The sequence below is a fragment of the Callionymus lyra genome, chromosome 8, assembly GCF_982586985.1.
Source record: "Callionymus lyra chromosome 8, fCalLyr1.hap1.1, whole genome shotgun sequence".
Classification (NCBI taxonomy): Eukaryota; Metazoa; Chordata; class Actinopteri; order Syngnathiformes; family Callionymidae; genus Callionymus; species Callionymus lyra.
Window position 1 is genome coordinate 6,558,221 of NC_141825.1, and position 23,787 is coordinate 6,582,007.

The 23,787-nt window shown below is 37.8% G+C and overlaps 1 protein-coding gene across 3 annotated transcripts in view; it reads right to left on the minus strand.

Annotated features, from left to right (window-relative positions):
• Window positions 1-23,787, minus strand: part of plxnb2b (plexin b2b) — a 161,823-nt gene that overhangs the window by 23,918 nt on the left and 114,118 nt on the right. For all 3 annotated transcript variants that reach the window (XM_087797497.1, XM_087797496.1, XM_087797495.1), the window contains 18 exons: window positions 22,160-22,286; window positions 20,483-20,642; window positions 19,268-19,379; window positions 18,841-18,952; window positions 17,874-17,975; window positions 17,706-17,801; window positions 15,380-15,467; window positions 13,557-13,735; window positions 11,376-11,524; window positions 9,012-9,120; window positions 8,300-8,436; window positions 7,827-8,009; window positions 7,241-7,334; window positions 4,611-4,808; window positions 3,801-3,980; window positions 3,062-3,198; window positions 2,064-2,164; window positions 983-1,212 (listed from right to left, as the gene is read on the minus strand). In XM_087797497.1, coding sequence (XP_087653623.1) covers window positions 983-1,212; window positions 2,064-2,164; window positions 3,062-3,198; window positions 3,801-3,980; window positions 4,611-4,808; window positions 7,241-7,334; window positions 7,827-8,009; window positions 8,300-8,436; window positions 9,012-9,120; window positions 11,376-11,524; window positions 13,557-13,735; window positions 15,380-15,467; window positions 17,706-17,801; window positions 17,874-17,975; window positions 18,841-18,952; window positions 19,268-19,379; window positions 20,483-20,642; window positions 22,160-22,286 — 2,494 coding nt within the window. The remainder of the gene's footprint in view (window positions 1-982; window positions 1,213-2,063; window positions 2,165-3,061; window positions 3,199-3,800; window positions 3,981-4,610; window positions 4,809-7,240; window positions 7,335-7,826; window positions 8,010-8,299; window positions 8,437-9,011; window positions 9,121-11,375; window positions 11,525-13,556; window positions 13,736-15,379; window positions 15,468-17,705; window positions 17,802-17,873; window positions 17,976-18,840; window positions 18,953-19,267; window positions 19,380-20,482; window positions 20,643-22,159; window positions 22,287-23,787) is intronic.

Consider the following 23,787-nt stretch of genomic DNA (forward strand, 5'->3'; position numbering starts at 1 on the left):
ATTATTATCAGAATATTCGTTAATCGTTTATTTTGTAGCCTTTTAACTTCAACATAAAAATGTTTCGGCCGATCGTTCGAACGCAGACGAACAGTCACAAGATCAATGTCAAACCCTGTGTACAATAAAACCTTTTTTAAACTATTCAATTAAATTGTTCAAAACAAAGTATGCCGCCTTCTTAATAATAAAATGATAGAATTTGATTGTAAAAAAAAGAAGAAGAATGCTTTAAAAAATAAGAATATCGCATTAATAGATTAAAAGTTTCAACATTTGAAATGTTAAATGAATGAATATTAATTTTATACTGGCACTAATATAACTAACTTGAATACTTCTATATAAGAACACGTTTATTTATTTCCAATATTAAAAACACACAATGTACTTGTGGTGTTGATGGTAATGAAGATACTTGTGTTTAACACAAAACTCTTCTTGAAAAAACAGATAAAAACCTAAAATATGTAACTTAAAGTTCAACTGAAGTGTGTATGTGTGTGTGTGTGTTGTTGTGGTGTGTGACTCTATTGTATCATCAGTGTGTGTTTGTACAAAACTCTCTTTTCATTGAAATATTTACATTAGAAAATGATCTTAAGCTCCGCCCACTAAAAATACTTTGTTTTTCTGGAGATTAAATCTTGTTGACCATAACCACAACCACTCTGCTGTGATTGGTCAAGCATGGAGGTTTGTCACCTCAGGTCATCAATCCCGGAAGTCTCCACCTCCAAAGGACTCGTTGTATAAACAAAGTGGGTGTGATTACAGCTGGCTGGAGGAGGAGTGAAGCCATTATTAAGTCATAATGGACTCTCGTAACCTCTCGTTCGCCCAGATTTCAGAGCAACTTTATAAAGTAATGAGTTGAAAACATGGTCATGATGAGGGACTTACTGTGTCTTGGAGAGAAGAACATTAACTACATCTAAAGAGAGCTGGAGTCGGGTGTGTGCGATGATCTGCTCGGACTTACGTTGATGAGGAAGGTCTTAGAGTTGAGCAGGTTGGAGAACTGGGTCAGCGCCTGGTTGACGGTGGCCCGGCGCGACGCGGGGATGTCCAGCTTGCCTGTGATCATGACGTCGTTGGCGCCATCTTTGGACGGCAGGAAGAAGACGCGGTCTGTGTAGGTCTTGTAGTCCAAGAAGGGGATGCGTCCCTCGCTCTGCTCGTTGGTGTGGTCCTCCATCTCGATCATCAAGTCTGCCGACCAGAACCAGGCGTGGGAGAAGTGGGTCATTAGGGTTTATTGGATGAGAGTGTAAAAAAAGAACAATAATATACATCTAATCAAGTATATGGAAGAAGAGGAAGTGTTAACCCCTGTGTTGTCTCTGGGTCAAGGTGATAACAAACACATTGGTTTCCGGGGCCTTCGGGTCACATTGACCCTGAGATAACAAAAGGGATAAAATAAACACATTGGTTTCCGGGGCCATCGGGTCACATTGACCCTGAGATAACACTAGGGATAAAATAAACACATTGGTTTCCGGGACCTTCGGGTCACATTGACCCTGAGATAACACAAGGGATAAAATAAACACATTGGTTTACGGGGCCTTCGGGTCACATTGACCCTGAGATAACACAAGGGATAAAATAAACACATAATACACAATATTTTACATATTTACAAAGTATATTGTAATAATTTTTAATTTATATGCATATATTAAGTACTTACATGGTTATCTGGTCACTAGACACATATGTATTTTACTATATCATAATTATATTGTTGAATATTGTATTATTGTTCATTTATAAGGATCTATATGTAGTTTTTTATAGTTAGATGTTTATATATATATATATATATATATATGTAAGTGTTGGATATTTGTTATGTAACGCTACAAGAGCTGATATATGTAGTATTTCTAAGGATATCTGTGTCGAAATATTTTGCTAGAAAATCGTTTTTTATTTGTATTCTTATTTCTTTCTTTTGTAAGTAGAAATACTTTTGTATTTTTTTATACAACTTTAAAAATATATATACTTGTTCTCTCAGGCAGTTGTGAAAACAAAGATAATATATTCAAACTCACCCGTGAACTCTTTCTTGCATCGATCTCGAACGCTCTCCTCCAGGTTCTCCAGCTGGTGCTTCACCTTCTCGTACTCGCGCTCGGCCTGCTGGGACTTCCTCCTGCACACAAACACACAACAAGTGTTAATGTTTTTGTGCCTTTTTTGTACAATTATTATCATTATCTAATATAACAACAAACTATTTTAACCTATAACTTCTGATGCTGAATATACTAAAAGTTTTAATAAAACTTTGAACATTTACTCTAAATTATGAATGAATAAAGTTATTAATTTTTCAAACCAAAAAAATTTAAATTATTTGTAAATACAAAAAAACACATTAACAAAAACACCAATTAAACAAAAAAAAGCAGCATAAAAAAGAAAAAATAACAAAACCCTGTAGTTTTGTTTAAACTTGAAAAACTTTTCATTCACACTCCTGGTTTAAAATATATATTTTAACTGTGTATTGTTTTTGATTGTTAAAGCACTTTGTGACCCTGGTCTGGAAATATCTTTACAATTAACCATTACTTATTTACTAGTTAAATAAAAGAATTGTGAATATAAATATATTATCAATATCAGGTAATAGTGACGATTAGAAAAATATACATGAGATAAAATAAGATATTTTCAAAATATGGTAAGAAAAAGTATAACTGTTAAATCTAAAATGCGAAATTGAATATAATAAAAAATACAAGATAAACGTGATGATTAAAAGAGTACATGGGATAAAACTTATATTTAAATGATGGTCAGAAACAGTTTACAAAATAAAAGTTGCATTTGTTCAGAAAAAAAGGTCCAATAATCAACATTAACTATTTAATAAGTCAAAATGATGAAGTTTAAAGTGTCGAAACCTAAAAGATCAAACTCTGTTGGTCAAATATAAAACTGTTAGATCAATGTAAGTAATAAATGATGTGAGTTAATTTGTTAAACGTCTTAATAAGAAGGTTAAAGTAGATCATCTTATTGTGGCGGGGGAGACGGCGCTCACCTGTAGCAGTAGACGGAGACGGCGATGATGAGCAGCATGGGCACGACGACGGCTGGAATGATGATGTAGAGCGACAAATCGTTCTTCTTCTCGTAGTGCACCGAGTCCACCACCCACTCGCCGTAGCCGAACTTGATCTGCAGAACAGAACCGGGAGGGGAAAGTCATTATCGGAGCTTTTGTTTCTGGGGGTCTGGCGCCGAGCGGGACTCGTGCTAAACAGCTCCGACGCGGCCGGGTCGATGAGCCCGCCGGTGGTCTCACATTAGCACAACAAATATGTGACATTTTCTAATGGAGTTCTGTTCCATTGTTTGGTTCTGGTTCTGCAACCGAAATGAAACAATAGCTCATTTAGAAGAATTACCCGGCGGAGGCGACAGGAGTGTAATTAAATGTAATTACTGTGCAGAGGCAGGATGGCCAGGAAATGTGACACTTTCATCAGCAGGAACCAGACTCAGTGCTGTGTGGCCCCGGGGCCTTGTGAGGAATTAACAAAGAGTATGCTTTTATTTTGAAGGCCAGTGCGATATTTTCATTACATGTTTAAGTAACAGACTATGTTTAGACATAAAAGTGCTGCAGATAAATGGGTGAAATATGTTCTGTTAGCTTTTATATGACTACGTTAAATTAAAAACCTTCAAATTAAAAGCTTCTTTGAAAGCCTACTCCACCTTTTTAATTAAGAGTAAAAATTAAACTACGGTTTGTTTTCACCGTCTGCTCGTCTTACCACCAGATCCAGCATCTCGGAGCGAGTGTCTCGTCGGAGTCTTCTGGACTGAGACCGGGGCTGCGAGGTAGGAGGGTCCACGAACAGCTTGTCGTCCTGAAGGATGCTGACTTGGCAGGACACGTCGCCCACGAAGGCTTGAGCTTCTTTGGCCGTCATCGCTCGAGAGAAACCTCGACCCTGACAAACGAGAAATATATGTTTAAAAAATAATCTCGACCCTGAGAAACTAAAAATATATGTTTTAATTAGTAAAATTGAGGTTTGTTTTGAATCTCCCTGTTTGCAAATTTATCATCTCTTTGCACCTTATCTTTTTATTTGACCTTGTTTTTGCTTTATATAAAACCTGTGTACCTTCTAATATCTGCTGTGAACTGGGATTAATAAAGTCTATCTAATCTAATTCAATTTAGATAAGATTAGACTCTCTCTCTTTCTCTCCCTCTCTCCCTCTCGGTCTCTCTCTCTCTTTCAATGTATCAATCTATCAAAACGTTATTTAAACAGTTTTAAAGATAGTGTGAAAAATGATTAAACTGTTAAAAAAATGTGAATTACATTTTTATTTAAGTCTGAATTCAATGCGGGAGTAAAATCAAAATCATAATGAATACAAATATCAGATAAACATGATGATTGCGAGAGTATATAAGATAAAATGAGTTATATCTAAAAATGTACTGAAACATAAAAAACTATAGCAATAATTCATAATAAATGCCCACTGCATAAAATACTTTACTTTGACACAAACTTGCAAATGGAAATCAAAAAAAGAAGACATTTTGTCGATGCAACTTAACTCACCGTGACGATGATAATGCTGGACTCTGTGATGACATTCTTGCCTAGCTTGTTGAAGGAAGGCTCCGGGTGATAGTCAAAGTGCTTCAGCTCTTTCTCCCAGTTGTCCAGCTTGATGAAGGTCCTGAGTTGCTGGTTCTTAATGATGTCCACCTTTGGAGAGTGAAACTGGAGGAAGGTGTCGTTCTTCTCGTGGGCTGGCTGGAGGACAGAAAGACCAGAGAGGTGAGTATCTTCTCATCACAGGAAGGAAAAAGCCTGGGCGTCTTCAAATTGGACTGCTGCCCCCACAACCTCAAGTTTTTTTAACCTTCCTCATCAACGTAAGTCCGAGCAGATCATCGCACACACCCGACTCCAGCTCTCTTTAGATGTAGTTAATGTTCTTCTCTCCAAGATGCAGTAAGTCCCTCATCATGACCATGTTTTCAACTTATTACTTTATAAAGTTGCTCTGAAATCTGGGCGAACGAGAGGTTACGAGAGTCCATTATGATGTAATATTGGCTTCACTCCTCCTCCAGCCAGCTGTAATCACGCCTGCTTTGTTTAAAAAACGAGTCTCTTGGAGGTGGAGACTTCCAGGATTGATGATGCGCGGTGACTAAAACCTCCATGCTTGACCAATCACAGCAGAGTGGGTGTGGTTATGGTCAACAAGATTTAATCTCCAGACCAACAAAGTGTTTTCATTAGGTGGAGCTAAAGATCATTTTCTAATGTCAATACCTCAATGCAAAGAAAGTTTTGTACAAACACACACTGATGATACAATAGAGTCACACATCACATCAACACACACACAAATACACTTTAGTTGACCTTTAAAAAATAGCAGACGTGAGTTTTATCAGAACCAGAGAGCAGATTAAAACCTCGGGTCGCACAACCCGCTGCAGATCTGCTCGCTCGATATTTTCTCGCCAGCAGCCACATTCAGTGCAAATATTTGGGTCAAGACTTAAACCGGGGCAGCTTAACGTGGTGGCACGCCAAGGCCTGCGAGATAAGTTCGACTTCCGGTGTGCAGCAGCCAGGAATCCATCGGGACCCTCGGTGGAGAGAACCAAGGGGACAGGGTCAGCCCAGAGAAGTGAAGAAAAAAAAAGAAACCTCTGGGCTCTTGTAATCTCGTGAACCTCACGTCAGGAATTAATAATACAAGTGTGAGGAAGGCGGGGAGGTGGAGCGAGACTCTGCATGCCGGCTCCTGATTAATCTGAACCGGCTTCTTTTTTTATTCAGACCCGGATCAAACCGCAGAGCCGCTATCTGCAATCCGACAGGTTTTAGGATTTATGGTTCTGGAAATGAAGTAATCTCGACGACTGGAAGATTTGTTTGTGCTCCGGTCTGAACTCGGGAAGTGTTTTCTATTTTACTGAGAGGCAGGAAGATCGATACACGCGGCTACTGTGAGGGGGAACCAAAAACAATCAATTCAGAGCTCTTTTTTAGTTCCTATGTGTTTCACCAGAAATATTTTAACACTCTCAAACACGCTTCCATCAACCACTGAGTCCAAGTGGGTCAGTGTCTTCGGATTCCTGCAGCTGGTCCAGGCTAAGTAGCACCAGCAGTGAAGATGGTGACGATAAACAACACCTTTTTCATGTTAGGTTTCAGCGTTTCTGGAACGTACTGCTCGTCCAGGAGAGACTTCATTTAACCGCGTTATATCAGCAGAAAAATCCAGTCATCCATCACGGAAGTCTCCACCTCCAAAGGACTCGTTGTATAAACAAAGCGGGCGTGATTACAGCTGGCTGGAGGAGGAGTGAAGCCATTATTACGTCATAATGGACTCTCGTAACCTCTCGTTCGCCGAGATGTCAGAGCAACTTTATAAAGTAATAGGTTGAAAACATGGTCATGATGAGGGACTTACTGTGTCTTGGAGAGAAGAACATTTACTACATGTGAGGAGAGTTGGAGATTATCATTAGTTCCCTCTTAAGAGGAGGAAAAATGGACTTCTTAACTTCATCCCTGACCAACTACAACAACAAATAATAATAAATAAAATAATGTACATTACAGTAAAATCAAAGTTTTAGTAAAAGGTTATTAATAGATGGAGATATTTATTAAATATATAATCATGTAGAGAACAAAATAGAAAATAAAATGAACACATAAATATATATATAATCAAAATGATGACGCGGTTAGTCAGACTTCACCAGAAAAAAATGATGATAGCCTAAATTATGAATAAAAATGTTAAATTATGTTTTAACTAGAGGAAAATATTAACGATGAAACATTGTTAAATAAAAAGTGCTCTGCAAAAACTTAAACCTATATATTATAATAAAGAATGATATCAAATTGTTGAATCTCTTGTGTAAAAGAGCAGAATTACAGCAATTATCATGATTCAAGTTGTTAAACGCTATGAGATAAAAATGAAAATGATAGTTTTAAAGTTAACTTACAGGAGCAAAAAGAATTCCTTGTTATTATAACAATAAAATGTATATTTTGAAGTATTTGTTTTTGTGTCTGTACTATTAAAATCCTTTTATTTTTTTTACAAAAAAGTCTATGCGGATGTTTTGTTACTTTAAATCAGCCTTGGATTCTTCCACGGTAATGGAAGTGTTGGAGATAATCAGGTAAACATTACCGACCTCAGACACGCTGGAGTTTTCTCCTTGAACCGTCATGACCGCAGTCTGGATCAGGTCGAAGCCAGAGCCGGTGACCACGATGTTCCGCCCTCCGCTGGAAGACAATGAGGCAAGTTTGTGAATATATTAGTATATGAAAAATACACTATATATTTAATTGACAATTAAAAATGACACTCACTCAAAAAAAAACATATACAAACAGTTTACGATGGAAAAAAAAGAATTACATGATGATGAATATGTTTCTCTGTTAGTAAGTGAGTAAGTAAAGGTTATTTGTAAAGATGTTTCTCAGACCAGGGTCACAAAGCACTTTAACACACAAAAACATAAACAGTTAAAATGTATACTTTAAAAGATCAAGACACATAAGACAAACACAGGAGTCCCAGAAAATCAGGGGTAAGAACATGAACATTCAAATATAATCAAAGGGGGAAAAAACTAAATTGAAAAATAAGAATAAAACTGAAAAACAACCTTAATAGAAAAGTATTTATATGATGCTAGCAGAAGTTGACTTTGAAGTTGTTTAATTAGGTTTTAAGGTTAATAAAAAGTCAACAAAGGAGAGGAGACTGACCAGACGAAGCTTGCTTTCGGGTAGTGGTCCAGCACGATGGGGTTGTCCAGGAACTGGAAGGCGGCAGGGATGGTGATGGTGGTGTTCTTGCCGTACTTGACGCTGACGGGGAGTGTTTCCGAGGGCACCTTCTCCGCTCGATACTCTCCCATCCTGCAGGTGATATTCGTTCCAAACTGCTCCCTGCCAAGACCAAGAGAGGAGTCAGGCCTGGGCTTGAAGGGGGAGGGTCGTGCGGTGTCACCGACGTGGCAGTCGCCCGACAGCTTGTTAAATTCCGCCCGCCTCGCCGGTTCGTTAAATGTCAGCCCCGACAAAACATTTGTGGTTCGGACTTAACAGCCAGGTGCAGACGGAGCAGCTCGCCGTCACCTACGCTAAGGTCACTTCTATTCCCAAATCAACGCTTTGATGACGAGAGCGAGGAGGCGGGCGAGACCATCGAGGGTCTGGGATGTCAGAGGAACGCTTACACAGGGCACTCCACTCCTCCCGCGGTCACCAGCACATCCTCCTGGCTTCCCGTGTCCAGAAGTTCTCCAGAGATGATGACCAGGGTCCCGCCGGCTTTAGGTCCACGACTTGGACTCACCGATTTAGGGATGGGATCCTGGTTAAAGGTGAGACAGACACATATTAACCTATGATTTCTGTTTCATATTTTAACATTTCGATGCCTGTTTGATACTGATATTGACGATGACAATAAAACTATTAAAGTGATAGTCCACCCGAACTTCACTCATTTTTACTCACCCTCATGTCGACTAATGTTGGGATTCTTTTATCTTTTTACATTTCTTCTGATCAATTCCTCTCATGTGGAGTTTCAATCCAAGAGGGACGTTACAGACGAGCAGTATGGTGGTATTTATATGTTTTTAATGGTCTTTTTGGATGAAGATGAAACAACTGAGCTCCAGTCGCTACATAAAAATTAACAAACATTTTTGTCTATAACTCTAAAAAGAACAGATTACTCTGAAATTAATCCAACATTAGTCGACATGAGGGTGAGTAGAAATGAGTAAAATGTGAAGTGATAAAACAATATTAAACACACAATAAGATGGGAATAACTTCTATCGCTATTACTCTAACTGTTGACTAACCTGTGATTTTAGTTGTTATTAAACACAAGAAGGTGATGAGAGTTTCAACAGTGTGAGTGTAGCAGACATTTACCCTGTAAGTAAAGAGCATGTTGGAGGTTCCTCTCTTCCCGCCCTTCACCTCCACCACCACCTTTCCAGTGTTTGTTTTGTTGGTGACTGGTCCGATCTCACACACCACACTGAACACACACATCAGAAGGTTGTTCATTAAAGTTTCAACATCGCAATACATTAAAAGTTACACTTCAAGGTTTATTTCTAGAACGATAACAATAAGCAGCTTGAGTTACTGCATCTCAAACTGTTGCTCACAACTACAGTTAATACTACTATTGATATTTTACACTTTGTTATTGTTTCCCCTATATTACCAAGTTTTTATTTTACTGCTGTGATCAGTAGCTAGCTACGACTACACATCCTCTTTGCTACATTTACAACAAATTAAATGTAATTATTATGAATTATTATTATTATTATTAGTTATTACATCAACTATTTACTGCTTCTGCTACTATTTTAGTTACTTCTACTTCTTTTTTGATGCCACTTGTGCTTTTACTACTGTGGTACTACTACAAACGTGTTGCCACTAATAAAACCTGTGTATAATTTTGAACTCTCACTAAAGTACTTTGATACTTCGCTGCTGAGTTCTGCTCGTTAAGAACTACTTATGAATCAACCTTCCTGGTCGGATCAATAGAGCAGCATAATCTGGGAATAAGGCTTTCCACCGGGTCGACTCCGAGCTCCAGAACTCCATTAAATATTCAAAGTTTGGAAAAAAGCAGCCTAAAAAGAAATTAGCATCAGCAGCGAATTAACCTGAAATTAAATCAGCCCAAGCAGTTTTATCAGCTTCTGCTGACAGGAATACGATGAAAAGGCCTTTCACACGCGCGAGCCGTCATTAGGACGTTTGGGGAAGATAGTTGACTCATGACTGGTAGCAATCGACATTCAGAGTGTTCCTGAGGGATTCTTAGGGTGTAAACTCTATTGTTGGATGCTGTCCAAATGAAATTGACTTGGCATTCCTGCCAGTTAAAAAAACTACACGTATACTAAATGCATTCATTTTTATGCTATTTCTAACTTTTTATCACATATTATCACTTCCTGTTTACTTTCTTGTCTCCATGTGATCCAGACTAATGGCTGGAGCTGATCAAACAATTGTCCCTCGGACCAGTGTCCAGTGTCTAAACTGGATTTTTGTATTTTTGCTAGTACTTAAGTTGTTTATTTTTCCATTTTGACCTCTGTATTTTCTGTTCTGTTCATATTCCCTGTTCCTGGTTTTTGTTCCCAATTTAGTGGATGTTTTGGCTTTGGACATTTCTGAGGTTTGGAGAGATTGGACTCTTTATGTTGATTGTGGGCTTTGATTGTTGTTGTTTGTGGACCTTATTTTATAACATTTTATGAATATTAGTCCTTCAAAACATGCTACAAGAATAATGTAATATTACGATAGAGTTAGGTATGAGAAGAATTAAGACACATGCTGGGTCTTAAATTGCACACTTCTCTAAGTGCACTGCTTTACAGTAAGTACACTGTAAGACAGTCGGTGGGTCCCAGATCGCCCACTTCTGCACTTACACTTAATATTTTCAGTGCACCCTGCGTCCTGATGAGCAGTGTGTGAAAATTTAGTGTACAATGCGCACTAAATTGGGGCACTCAAATGGCCAGAAAATTGAGTGTGAGTCGATGGACACTTAACGGCCGCCATCTTTGTGACGTAGATGACTCTAAACTGAAGCTACGTCACTGACGACACGTCTTCGCAGTAGATACCAACGTAAATGTAACTTAATACCTTGTGATGGTGTTCCAATGGTCGGTTGCAATCAGTGTTAAAAAGTAGTAGAAGAAGAAGCTGTCGAGTCATTTCCTGTAAGTGTGTAGCAGCAGCGTTTGATTTGAGACAGTACTACACTGTCAAAATTTACACACTGCGCGAGTAAGTGCACTGGATTTGTCTCAGATTGTGATCTTCTCTAAGTGCACTGCTTTACAGTTCAATGTAAGACAGATTCTTCAACTTCTTTTTAACGCTGATTGCAACCAGACAATTGGGACACCGACAATGTTGTTCAATGTTGACATAATTAGAAACGGTCTACTTTTATTATAAAGCATTACTTCACTCAACGAACATGAAGATAAATGTTTTGTATCTAACGTCAGCTCAAGATCCTTGTGTTTGTGAGTCATTGTTTTGAGAAAATGTTTCTTTTCTTCTGTAATTCAGTATTTCCTGACAGGCGAGCGTTTCCTACTTTCAAAGTTTTGACAGATTACTCTGTTGTGTTTTTCACTTCATCTGCTCCTGACATTTTTTTTTTAAACTTTTCCAATAGTTGGATAAACTTTAAACGTTTCTCAATCCTCCCGATGTTCAAGAGGAGACCGAAGTGATCACCTGGTGGAGACGGAGTACTTGTCCCGCTGATGAATGCACGGCTGCCCGGCCACCGTGATGCTCCGGATGTCTTCCCTGTTGATGCCGAGGTTGGAGCCCCGGATGGTGATGGAGATGCCGCCGTGCAGGGGCCCGAAGCGAGGGATGATCTGTTTACGAGGAGGAGACGACACACATGAGGTGATTCCAGCTAATGAGTTGATGAGAAAACCTAAAAGATTCATAAAATCTATGGGCGAGCCGGACTTTTGAGCGTTTAAGATTCCGGGCGGCAGATTGGATTAATGCGACTGGTGATAAATCCTGAGGCTCGTTGCTGGTAGATCTTCATGAATACTAAACACAAGCTCTTGATACTTTAACCTTAAAACTTTACTGACTTAAGTTTAAATGCTAAATAAACCTGATTAGATCTGCTGATTTACCACCGGCCTCCGTAAAGATTATTCAAGAAGAGCTTTAGAGTTACTGAATTTATTCTGGCCATGAATCAAAGTAGAGATGCTAAATAAAAAATGATCATTAATGCATCTTAATGTCCAATATTGGTTCATATAGAAAACCAGCAGCTACCTAGAGGTCCTGAAAAATATTTGTATGTGTTAAAAGAATGATTTTCAAATTCCCCTCAACTGGCTTCTTCTAGTGTGGAGGTGCAGTGGATATACTCCACACACCTCCAGGATGACTGAGCTTTTACACAAGCTGTAAGTGTTCTTACAGTGCAGCTAAACACCATTACAATCTATTCAAAATGCCATTGAATGTCTATTTTTAATATTTTAAAGATTTACTCCCTCTGTCTTCATTTTACATATTTATTTATATAGCTTAATTTAATGGTTTAATTTTATGTATTTATTGTTAAATCACATAAAGCTTAATTTATTTGTTTTATTTTTATGTATTTATCATTAAATCAAATATTGCTTAATTTATTTGTTTTATTTTTACGTACTTATTGTTAAATCAAATATAGCTTAATTTATGTTTTATTTTTATGTATTTATGGTTAAATCAAATATAGCTTAATTTGTTTTTTTATTTGTATGTATTTATTGTTTAATCAAATATAGCTTCAAATTGTATTTATTTATTGTTAAATCAAATATAGCTTAATTTATTTGTTTTATTTGTTTTTATTTATGTTTATATCAAATATAGCTTAATTTATTTGATTTATTTGTACTTATTTATTTTTAAATCAAATATAGCTTAATTTATTTGTTTCATTTGTATTTATTTATTTTTAAATCAAATATAGCTTAATTAATTTGTTTTATTTGTATTTATTTATTTTTAAATCAAATATAGCTTAATTTATTTGTTTTATTTGTATTTATTTATTTTTAAGTCAAATATAGCTTAATATTTTAAATCAAACTCTGCTGCTACACAATTACAGGAAATGACTCGACACCTTTGGACATTTTTGAGGATTTGAGAGATTGGACTCTTTATGTTGACTGTGGGCTTTCATTATTTGTGTTTGTTGACCTTATTTTTATTACGTTTTTTGAGTGTTAGTCATTAGAAACATGCTACATAAGAATAATGCAATATAACCTTAGAGTTAGGTATGAGAAGAATAAAGACACATGCTGGATATTAAATCACGCACTTCTCTAAGTGCACTGCTTTACAGTACAATGTAAGGCAGTGCACTAACTTGCTTATTGTGCAAATTTCAACAGGGTAGTACTGTGTCAAATCAAACTCTGCTGCTACACACTTACAGGAAATGACTTCTTCTACTACTACTTTTTAAAACTGATTGTAACCAGACGTTGAAACGTCACCGAAACTTGACAGAGCTTTTCTCCAATTGAAACAAGTTATTAAGTTGTCTTTCATTGTTATTGTGTTGTTTTGTTGTAAAATAAGCGTTTTCTCTAGACATTTACGTCGGTCTCTGCTCCGAAGAAGCGTCGTCAGAGACATAGCTTCAGTTTAGCATTTTTTCCTGAAGAATAAACAGCAGAATACAAGAAGCCGCTGCAACAATGTGACAGCGGAGAAGAATCTCTGTCTCAAGCAGCGAACAAACATCAGGTGAATAAGCTATCGATCAGCGTGAAGAAACAAGCCGCGGCGAGACGTCAACAAACAGTGCGATCAATAGCACAATCAGCCAGGTGTGATGGCGGCGCAAGAGGTCAGAGGTGAATATGAAGAACTCACGTCCGTGATCTCCGGGTTGGGACACTGCGTCTTGGACGGGTCGTCCAAGTCGTCCGGGCTGCAGAGCTTGTGGAAGACGCAGGACTTGTGTCTCGGGCACCACACGCACTGGTACTTGGAGTCGGAGTTCTTGCACAGGCTGCAGTCCTGCCGGCCCACCGAGCAGTTGTAGAGCGTGACTGAAAGACACAATCGAACACGCGTTCCATCATAAGTCAGATTTCATCGACGGCTCCGGCTTATTTCAGTGTCATTGCAGCGATACTTAAGATGCATGTGGCTGGAACCGATTTCAGTGTCGTGAACATTGTGTTTGTGTATAGTTGTTTGTTTTGCTCTGATTGTATATTGATATTTATTTTCTGTATTGTATTGATATTCAACAGAATCGTTTTTTTTCTGGATTTCAAATCAGATTTAGCTTTTTTGTTTGTTAAATTTTCAAGTATTTTTTAAAATTTAAAGAATTTTTTTTTTTTTTTTTTCATCTAACATTGAAAGTTTTAGTTCATTTTTGTGTTGCAATTAATTGCCCGGCCGCTAGATGGCAGCAGACATTATGTCCTCCACTGCTTACGTAACAATATAATGATATAATGAATATTGATAATGATAATGAAACGTAACAATAGTGAGGACGAGAGGATACAGTGACTCCAGCAGCTTTTAAAGCTGATGTTGTGACGTATTTTGGTTTGAAAACCAATGAAAGCAGTTATGACTTCGTCAAGAGTCATGTGGTCTGTAAATTCTGCAACACCAGAGTCAAGTACTTGACAATACTACACATATATACTTGATTCTTACCCATAAACACACTCAAGGTCCACTTTTGATTTTTGAGAAAATGTATGGATTTTACATGTGCCATATAGCAGGAAAAATATGGTAATTGCATGGTTGTGAAAACTGATGTGTCGCCAGCTCAGCTGTAACACTCGGCAAGTTTGTTTTCTCTTCCTGGAAGCTTTCAAAAAGTACTCTTCATTATGGAAATTAATACAACCGCCGTCTCCGACTCCGGTAGTTTTTTTAAATAAAACACCTATTCAGCCTCATTATTCTAGACGACCTGGTTGTTGAGGACCACTGTTCGTAACAATATAGTCCTGCGAGATCCCGGCGATGACTGAGGACAAGAGGATACAGTGACTCCAGCAGCTTTTAAAGCTGATGTTTGGACATATTTTTGGTTTCAGTTCTATTAATTCAACCAAAAAACTGTGAAACAATCACAAGATGTCAATGTCCTGTTTTGGTGCCATTTAGTTACATTATTATTATTATTATTCATATTATTATAACAAGTTGATTTTTAGATCCTTTGATCCAATTAATTTTTCTCAATATACACAATTATTTTACATTGTACATTGACTGTTCAGTACAAGCTTTAAAGATCTTGCCCACGGGTCTCACTGGTTACCACGCTGGGATTCGAACCTACAACCTGCTATACCTCAGTCTTTGTTGCCATCTTGTAAGCAAAGATTTGTTTGTGCTTCTGTTGTTGTTTGTGTGTTTGTAGAGTTGACTGTGTGTGTTTGTATGTACGTTTGTGTATTTATAAACTTGTTTTTTATGTTAAAACAGATGCATTTGTATGTTTGTGATGGTTTATCTTGTGTGCGCGACAATCAACACTTGATGGCACGAGAACGTCTGTCGGCTTAAGTAGAAGATCTATCACCGGTGGTGATTGTGTGTTCACAGGTGTGAAGGTGTGTGCGACCAAACGTGAGCGAGGTTAATAATCCTGCTCTTAATTATGATGTAATAGTCCAGAGACGTGTCCTTCATCGCGACGATGAACCCGGACGCACCGTTCAGAGTGCTGTCCATCCTGCGACCCGACGCCTTCTCCTTCATGTAGAACAGAACGTTGGTCTCCGGAGATTTGTCGTAGGAAAACTGTGAGATGAGGAGAGAAAGAATCATTAACAGCCGGTGATTAACGACACTTGAATTGCCTGGGCAGACGTTTCAGAGGAACTAAGAATTATTCCTAACCTTAACATCTGATTTATTCAAACATCTTCATCATTTTAAATAACAACAAATAAACAGTTTCTTCATAAATTAGATGTTTTCCTATTAAAATGTATGTTGAAAATAATGAAAATCAAATAAAGAACAAACAATGCATAAACTTAGACTAGGGGTGAATAATTAGGATAAAAATCAAATTGTTAATTTTTTTAATTTTGTTTCATTTCTTTACAACTTTGTGATTGCGTTCAGTATCTTGTTTTTCTTTGGTTAAACTGAACAAGTCAACGTGTAGTATCAACATTTAACAGCCATACGAATGCTCCTTCCCAGATGTAACACTAATAGTAAGTAAGTAAGTAAAGGTTATTTCTAGAGCGCCTTTCTAGACCCGGGTCACAAGAAGGGAAGGAAGGTCTGACCATGAATAGATCTGAAAGTAAGAACCAGAATTTTAAAATGGATCCTGAAAGAAACTGGCAGCCAGTGAAGAGTTTCAAGGATCGTGGAAATGTGAGTTCTTCTAGTAGAGCGGCTCAGAATTCTGGCTGCAGAGTTTTGTATGAACTGCAGGCTAGACAGATCCTTCTTGTTTAGACACCAAAATAAACTGTTGCAATAGTCTAAACGAGAAGATACAAACACATGGATTATAAGATCCAGAACATGTTGTGTCATCAAGTTTAGAAATGTTTTCAGTTGAAACAGTGTTGTACTAGAGACAGAGTCTTTGTCAAATTCAACACCCAGGTTTCTCAGGCTCAGTTTGACAAGACTGGCCTAAGTCACCCAAGTACTGACTCAACCCTCATAATCTCATGTGTCCGTCCCTCTATGCCCATGTGACCTCATGTTGCATATATTAGAAACATTCAAACGTCCAAGGAAGTAAAATATTCATCGAGGTTTGCCAAAAAACTGCAGAGTCGGCTGCTGCGAGCACGAGCGGGAGTGAGTCGTTCCCACTGATGTGTCCGGACGTGAACTAAGGAGCCTTCGGAAGAGAAGAAGGAAGGGCCCGGAGGAGGAAAACTGTCAGAGGGACCGGATGATAATGACGGTGGCTTTTTTTATGAAACTCTCCAAATGTTCATAAAACAAACCGTATAATTATCAATATTTCAAGATTCCAGCGCACGTCCACACCTGCTCCTCGCATCTGTGATCCAAATAAAAATTCCTTAAACCTTGTGAAGGCTTGTTCTTTCTGATTCATCAACATCCTGCGAGATTCTCCAGACACTCACAGAAACGCTTCAGAATTTTTTAATGCATCTTTTACACAGAAGAAAATAAGCAACTCCACAATATTGCGTTCAGATATCAGCGGAAACGATCAATCTATCCATGTTTCCATCCATGTTTCCATCCATGTTTTGATCCATCCATCTATGTTTCGATCCATCTATCCATGTTTCGATCCATCCATCTATGTTTCGATCCATCTATCCATGTTTCGATCCATCTATCCATGTTTCGATCCATGTTTCTATCTATCTATCCATCATCCATCCATGTTTCTATCTATCTATCTATCTATCTATCTATCTATCTATCTATCTTTCTATCCATCCATGTTTCTATCTATCTATCCATCCATCCATGTTTCTATCTATCTATCTATCCATCATCCATGTTTCTATCTATCTGTCTGTCTGTCTGTCTGTCTGTCTGTCTGTCTGTCTATCTATCTATCCATGTTTCTATCTATCTATCCATCCATCCATGTTTCTATCTATCTATCTATCTATCTATCTATCTATCTATCTATCTATCTATCTATCTATCTATCTATCTATCGATCTATATATCTATCTATCTATCAATCCATCCATCCATGTTTCTATCTATCTATCCATCCATCCATCCATCCATCCATCCATCTATCCATCTATCCATGTTTCCATCTATTTATCCATCCATCCATGTTTCCATCCATCCATCTATCTATCCATGTTTCCATCTATCCATCCATTCATCTTTGTAACTACCTACCTACCTACATACCTACCTAGCCACCCATCCATCTATCTGTCCATCCATTTTTGTATCTATTTATTCATCCATCTTTGTATCCATCCATCTATCCATCCATTAATCCATATAGATATATAGATAATTATTTCTTTTTAATTCCATGTTACGTGAAGTAAGACTTACATTGAAACCGCTGAAGGTGTAGAAGTGTCCTTCCTCGATGTTCACTTCCTCTTCCATGTTCTTCATCAGCTCCGTGCCGATGGTGAAAACTCGTCTCTGAATCCAAGACACTGAGGTTAATCTCTGGGTCGCCGCGGGGATGCTATCAAGGACCGTGTGAACCTGTACCTGGTAGAGGTCCAGATTGATGCCCTCGAAGCTGACTCGAGTCTTGTAGCCCACCGGGATCAGAACCGGGTCGGGGTTCTCAAACTTTGGACACTTTTGAGGCTGAAAAACAAGTTTTATTTTGAACAATAATAGAAACATCGATCGCATTTTAACCCTTGTGTTACATTAGGGTCAAAGTCAACGACCTCCCTGGCTTTCAGTTTTCAGTTTTATTTTGAGCAACACTCTAAGGCAGGGGAGTCAAACTTGCATCCGCAGGCATTTGCAGCCTGTGGGATCGAACTTAAAATTAGACATAAATGATCCTAATCCAAAAACAGAATTCAAGTGCATTAATGTAAATGTTTTATTCATTAAAATAATAATATTTATATAGAGATTGTTATTTTACAAAGAGTTTAATATTCTAATTCCAATTCTTAGCCTTTGAAATTACAAATAAAGACTCAAAATGTTAAAGTAAATTGTTAATGCTATGATATTTACAGCCATTTGATGTTGAAAAATATTAGTACTTGAATATTGTACTTGAATATAAATTTCAAACTCAATTGTGTAAAAATGAATGAATTCTTCTTTTTTTTAAATATTGTTTTAAATAAAATGTGTTTTGCATCAAACTTAATAATTGTATATTGAAAGTTGAATTCGGTTTTTTTTTTTAATAATTAAATAAACTAATTAGACTTTAAATTTTAAATTATTAAGAAGGGATTTAGAAAATATTAGATTTTTTTAAATGCAATTATTAATAAAAAATAAACATTCTAGTCCCCTATATAATAGATTTCTATAGTGAACTTTGTAGTGCTTTTAACAGGAATATTTAGTACTAAACATCAACAGGAACAATCGGGACACGCCCCTTTTCAATTGCCAATCAGAGTCGCCCAAAGGCTCACCCTCAGTATCGTTACTCTGTCCCCGATTTATTTCAAACCGATGTTCAGGACCGGAATCTCACCTGTCTGTATTTGATGATGTTGGGTCCGGTGACGCTCTCGTCCAGGTCGCTGCACGTGTGGTCGTTGGTGTTCCACTGACATCTCCACAAGCTCTCCACGCAAGACATGCACCTGCGGACAACACCTGCCATCAGAGGGCGCTCTCACCTGCTTCTTCCGCAAACATGCAAAGTCTTCAGAGGGAAAATATTGTGACGCTGACAAGAAAATGCATCTGAGTTCTTGGAGGCGATACTCGTTCATCACACGTTCGTGGCGTGAAAAGAACAGAAGAAGGAAAAAATAGGTGCGATCGACTTTCATTCTTTGATTAATGAAACGGAAACTGAGGCAATTTCCTGCCGCGGGTAATAACAGGAGTCGCTGCAGGTGCATCTAAAACCTGAGACGTGTGTTCATATCCAGTGAGGGAGAGTCCAGACTCACGGCGTGTTCTCCCACTTCCTCACTGTGGCTGCACAGTTGTAGAACTTGAAGTCCCGCGTCGCTATCTCCACCGTCTCGTTGACGTAGACCGCCACGGCCACCGCCACGAAGTCTACGGAGAAGAGAACAGAAGCAATTGAAAGCTGACACAAAGATCTACTAGTTAGTTCAGCTTAACTGAACTAGTATTGTTGTTGATGTCACAACACGATCTGGAGCTTGTAATTCATGTGTTTGTTTCTTCTAGTTTAGAATATTGTAACAGTTTATTTTGGTGTCTAAACAAGAAGGATCTGTCTCGCCTGCAGTTAATACAAACTGTGCAGCAAGAATTCTGAGCTGCTCTAGTAGAAGAACTCACATTTCTCTGATCCTAAAAACTCTTCACTGGCTGCCAGTTTCTTTCAGGATCCATATAAATATTCTGGTTCTTACTTTCTGATCTATTCATGGTCAGACCTTCCATCAGTGATCTGATCCAGACTTACACCCCAGCTCGGGCTCTGAGGTCTGTGGATCAGAATCTACTGATGGTTCCTGAACACACTTCCAGACCAGAGGAGAGAAATCCTTCAAGACTGTTGCCCGAAGATTCAATATTTTTCATCGTGTGTGAGTTTAAAGTTAGAGCAAGTGACTCAGGATTCAATTGGATAAGTCGGGTAAGATCGAACTATTATAGCAACATTTTTACTTTTGATTTATAGAAATGGAAATAGAAGTATGGAAATAGAAAATACTGTTTTTTGTTGTTTTTTTAATATTTGGAATTAGAATATCAAACTTACACTTCACATTTTAATAAAAAATATTTTCAAATAACATATGATATATAAAATATAACATATAATTAAAATAACATTAACATTTTTATACTGAATTTAAAAGGCTACAAATAAAAAGATAATGAATTTAGAAAATGTATTTTTCAATTCCTGGATTTATAATTTTAAACTCTGTGTTAAAATAAATGTATTTAGGAAAATATTCAGTTCAAAAATACAATCTCAATCTTTCAATACAAACATTATTGAATTAAATTATTAAAAAATATAAAAATGCTTAAAAAACAATAAAATTTAAGTTTAAAAACAACAACATTTGACATGTTGACTTAATTCAACATTGTGACGCCACTGATGTACTTTGACACTTATATATAAATAGGTTCCTGCATCAGTCAACAATAACCAGTGAATAGAGAAGAAGGTTCACCTTGGTTGTCTGGAGTCTGTGGTATGAGGGAGGGGTCGGGCAGGTCACATGACACCTGCCCCGACTCGGACATGGTGCCATCGCTCCGGAAGTCTTCGACGGTGCAGTGAAGCCGGTCTGATGGTCCGATGGAGGGGAGAGAAGGGATGTTGATCTTCACCTGAGGGTGAAAGAGTTCTTGAAAGATCTGCGTCTCCGACAGTCCAAGAACATTACAAACGACCTCATGTTGGTTCTCATTTAGTGACGAGAATCATAGACTGGACCAATATTCTTAACAAGCAAGAATGTTATAAAGACTAGAAAACATTTAACACAGCAATAAACAGGATTGAACATATTTGTTTCTGGCTCCCTCTTCTGGTAGAACAGTGTATTATCAATCTATAAGGTGCAACAGATCATAAGATGCACTAAGAAAGAAAATATCGATACAGAAATGTATATAATATCTTTCACTACGATACTGTATCGCTATTCAGCAGCACTTTATTGATTTTTTTTTCTTATTATTTCGATTTTTTTTTTTTAACAGAGTTCTTTTATCGTTTATACTACAATATATATTTTTTGGGGGAAATAACTTATTTATTTAAAAGTAAATGTAAATATTCATAGCGTTCATTTTTGTGTTCCAATTAAACTTCCTGCCTCTAGATGGCAGCAGTTATTACATCCTCCGTAATGAAATCCATCACAAGATCCCGGCGATGACTGAGGACGAGAGGATACAGTGACTCCAGTAGCTTTTAAAGCCCATGTTTAGACATATTTTGGTTGATAATACCAACCATTGATAACAAATGAATGCAGTTACGAATTTGTCAAGAGTCATGTGGTCTGTAAATTCTGCAACACCAGAGTCAAGTACTCGACAATACTACAAATATATTGTTTTTCCTGCACTATCACTATATATATATCGTATCCTTGTGCCTGTATTATGATATGTATTGTTTCTCCAGATTCTTGTCCATAAACACACTAAAGGCCCATTTTTTATTTTTGAGAAAATGTATGGATTTTAAGTGAGCCATATAGTAGGAAAAATACGGTAATTGCATGGTTGTGAAAACTGATGTGTCGCCAGCTCAGCTGCAACACTCAGCAAGTTTGTTTTCTCTTCCTGGAAGCTTTCAAAAAATACTCTTCATTATGGAAATTAACACAACCGCCCTCTGTGACTCTGGAGAATTCCCGTTGGTTTTTCAAAATAAAACACCTCTTCAGACTCATTATTCTAGACGACCTGGTGGTTGAGGACCACTGGTCTAAAGTGGTCCAGAACACAGCAACAATGCAAGTACTAGAAGTAGTACTTCTACTTCTCGTTAGCTCAGGAGTATTTTAGTCTAAGTTAAATGGTAGGAGCTCGGAATACCAGAACGTTCCGTCTTCATTCTGCCAGAACTCATCTCTGCTTCGTTTAAACCTTGAAAAATGGTGAATAAAAAGTGATTAAACTGCAGTCAGGAGAAAAGTGATGGATTTAAACCCAGCACTTTTCTCCTCCAGCCCTGGCCTTGTGCAGAAAACGCAGCAGGTCAGTTTTAATGAGCTGGTGTGGAGAGTTCTGCTGGAGATCAATACGGAGCAGGAGGAGCTGCAGAGCAGAGTCGGACTCACAATAGTTTATTACTCGGCGTCAGGATTGCGAAGGCATGAGAGGTCGTTTACCTTCTGCGTCTTCTTGCAGGAGAGGTTTGAAGGATAGAAGGAGAGGATCTTCACACACTGTTGCCTCGGGCTCCACAGCCAGCCGTTCTTCTCCTCCGCCCGCCGACACTCGGACCTCCTGGTGCACCTTTGAACACACACACTTTTAGAAACAACATTTCCCAGCATTCCTTCTTCCACCCAAACATCCTGATGTAGAGACTCAGTTTAAATAGCTGAGAAGAACCGACAGTTCTCAGCAAATATTAAACAACTACTGGCAACACTGTGAGTAGTTAAAGTGAAACTATTAGCCTTAGATAGCAGTGAAGATGAGGGGGCGTCAGGAGTAGGATTACTATTAAAACTGACAACATGAAAGTATCATAAGAAGAAGAAATCCTTTTATTACTGTCAGTCGTGCATGTGTTAGTGTGTTTGTCTGTGTTTAAGTGTGTTTGTCTGTGTGTGAGTGTGTTTTTCTGTGTGATAGTGTGTATGTCTGTGTATTAGTGTGTGTATGTTAGTGTCTCTCTGCGTGTGTGTGTGTGTGTGTGTGCTTGTGTTACTGTCTGCATGTGTGTGTAATTGTGTGTGTGTGTGCGTGCCAATGTGTGTGTATATGTTAGGGTTTTTGTCCGTGTTGGCGTGTCTATGTGCATGTGTGTGTATGTTGGTGTCTCTCTTTGTCTTTGTGTGTGTGTGTGTGCTTGTCTTAGTGTCTGCATGTGTGTGTGTCTGCATTTCGTGTGTGTGTTAGTGTGTGTCTGTGTGCATGTCCGTGTGTGCGTATGTCAGTGTTTTTGTCCATGTTGGTGTTTGTTAGTGTGCATCTGTTTGTGTAATGCGTGTTAGTGTGTGTCTAAATGTGTATGTCCATGGGCGTGTGTGGGTGTGTGTGTGAATGTTCTTGTTTGTGTTAGTGTGTGTCTGTAACTGTTAATCTAAAAAATGAATCGGGTTAATCAAGGTCAAGGGCTCATGTGTAAAAATTAAAAAAAGTCGATACGTTTAAATTTTGTGTTTTTCTTTAAAGGATACAGTATTTATATTCAACATTACTGTATCAATTTATAACTATATTTTATTTAAAATCATATATCATTTTTATCATAGTTCTTTAATGGATTACATTTGAATAAAGTGTGTAAAAAAATCATAAAAATTCAAACTAGTTTTACAATTAACGTACAAATATTCTCTGTGTTCATTTTTAGGTTTCAATAAAACTTTCGACCTCTAGAAGGCAGCAGTCATTACATCCTAAAGTAACAATGTGTGGTCCCGGCATTGACTGTGGACGAGAGGATACTGTTACTCTAGCAGCTTTTAAAGCTAATGTTTGGATATATTTTGGTTTAATAATGAAAAGCAGTTACGATTTCGGTACTACAACACTGTTGCAGTGACAATTCTGCCACACCAGAGTCAAGTACTCGATAGTACTACACATATACGGTATATACTATATAGTATACTATATTCTGCAATACCAGAGTCAACAGAGAAAAAAAATCCCACACGATTGTGCATGTTAGTGTCTGAATATCTTCGTGTGATTGTTTGTTAGTGTGTGTATATCTGTGTGTGAGTGTTTGTTAGTGTGTGTATATCTGTGTGAGAGTGTTTGTAAGTGTGTGTATGATCCT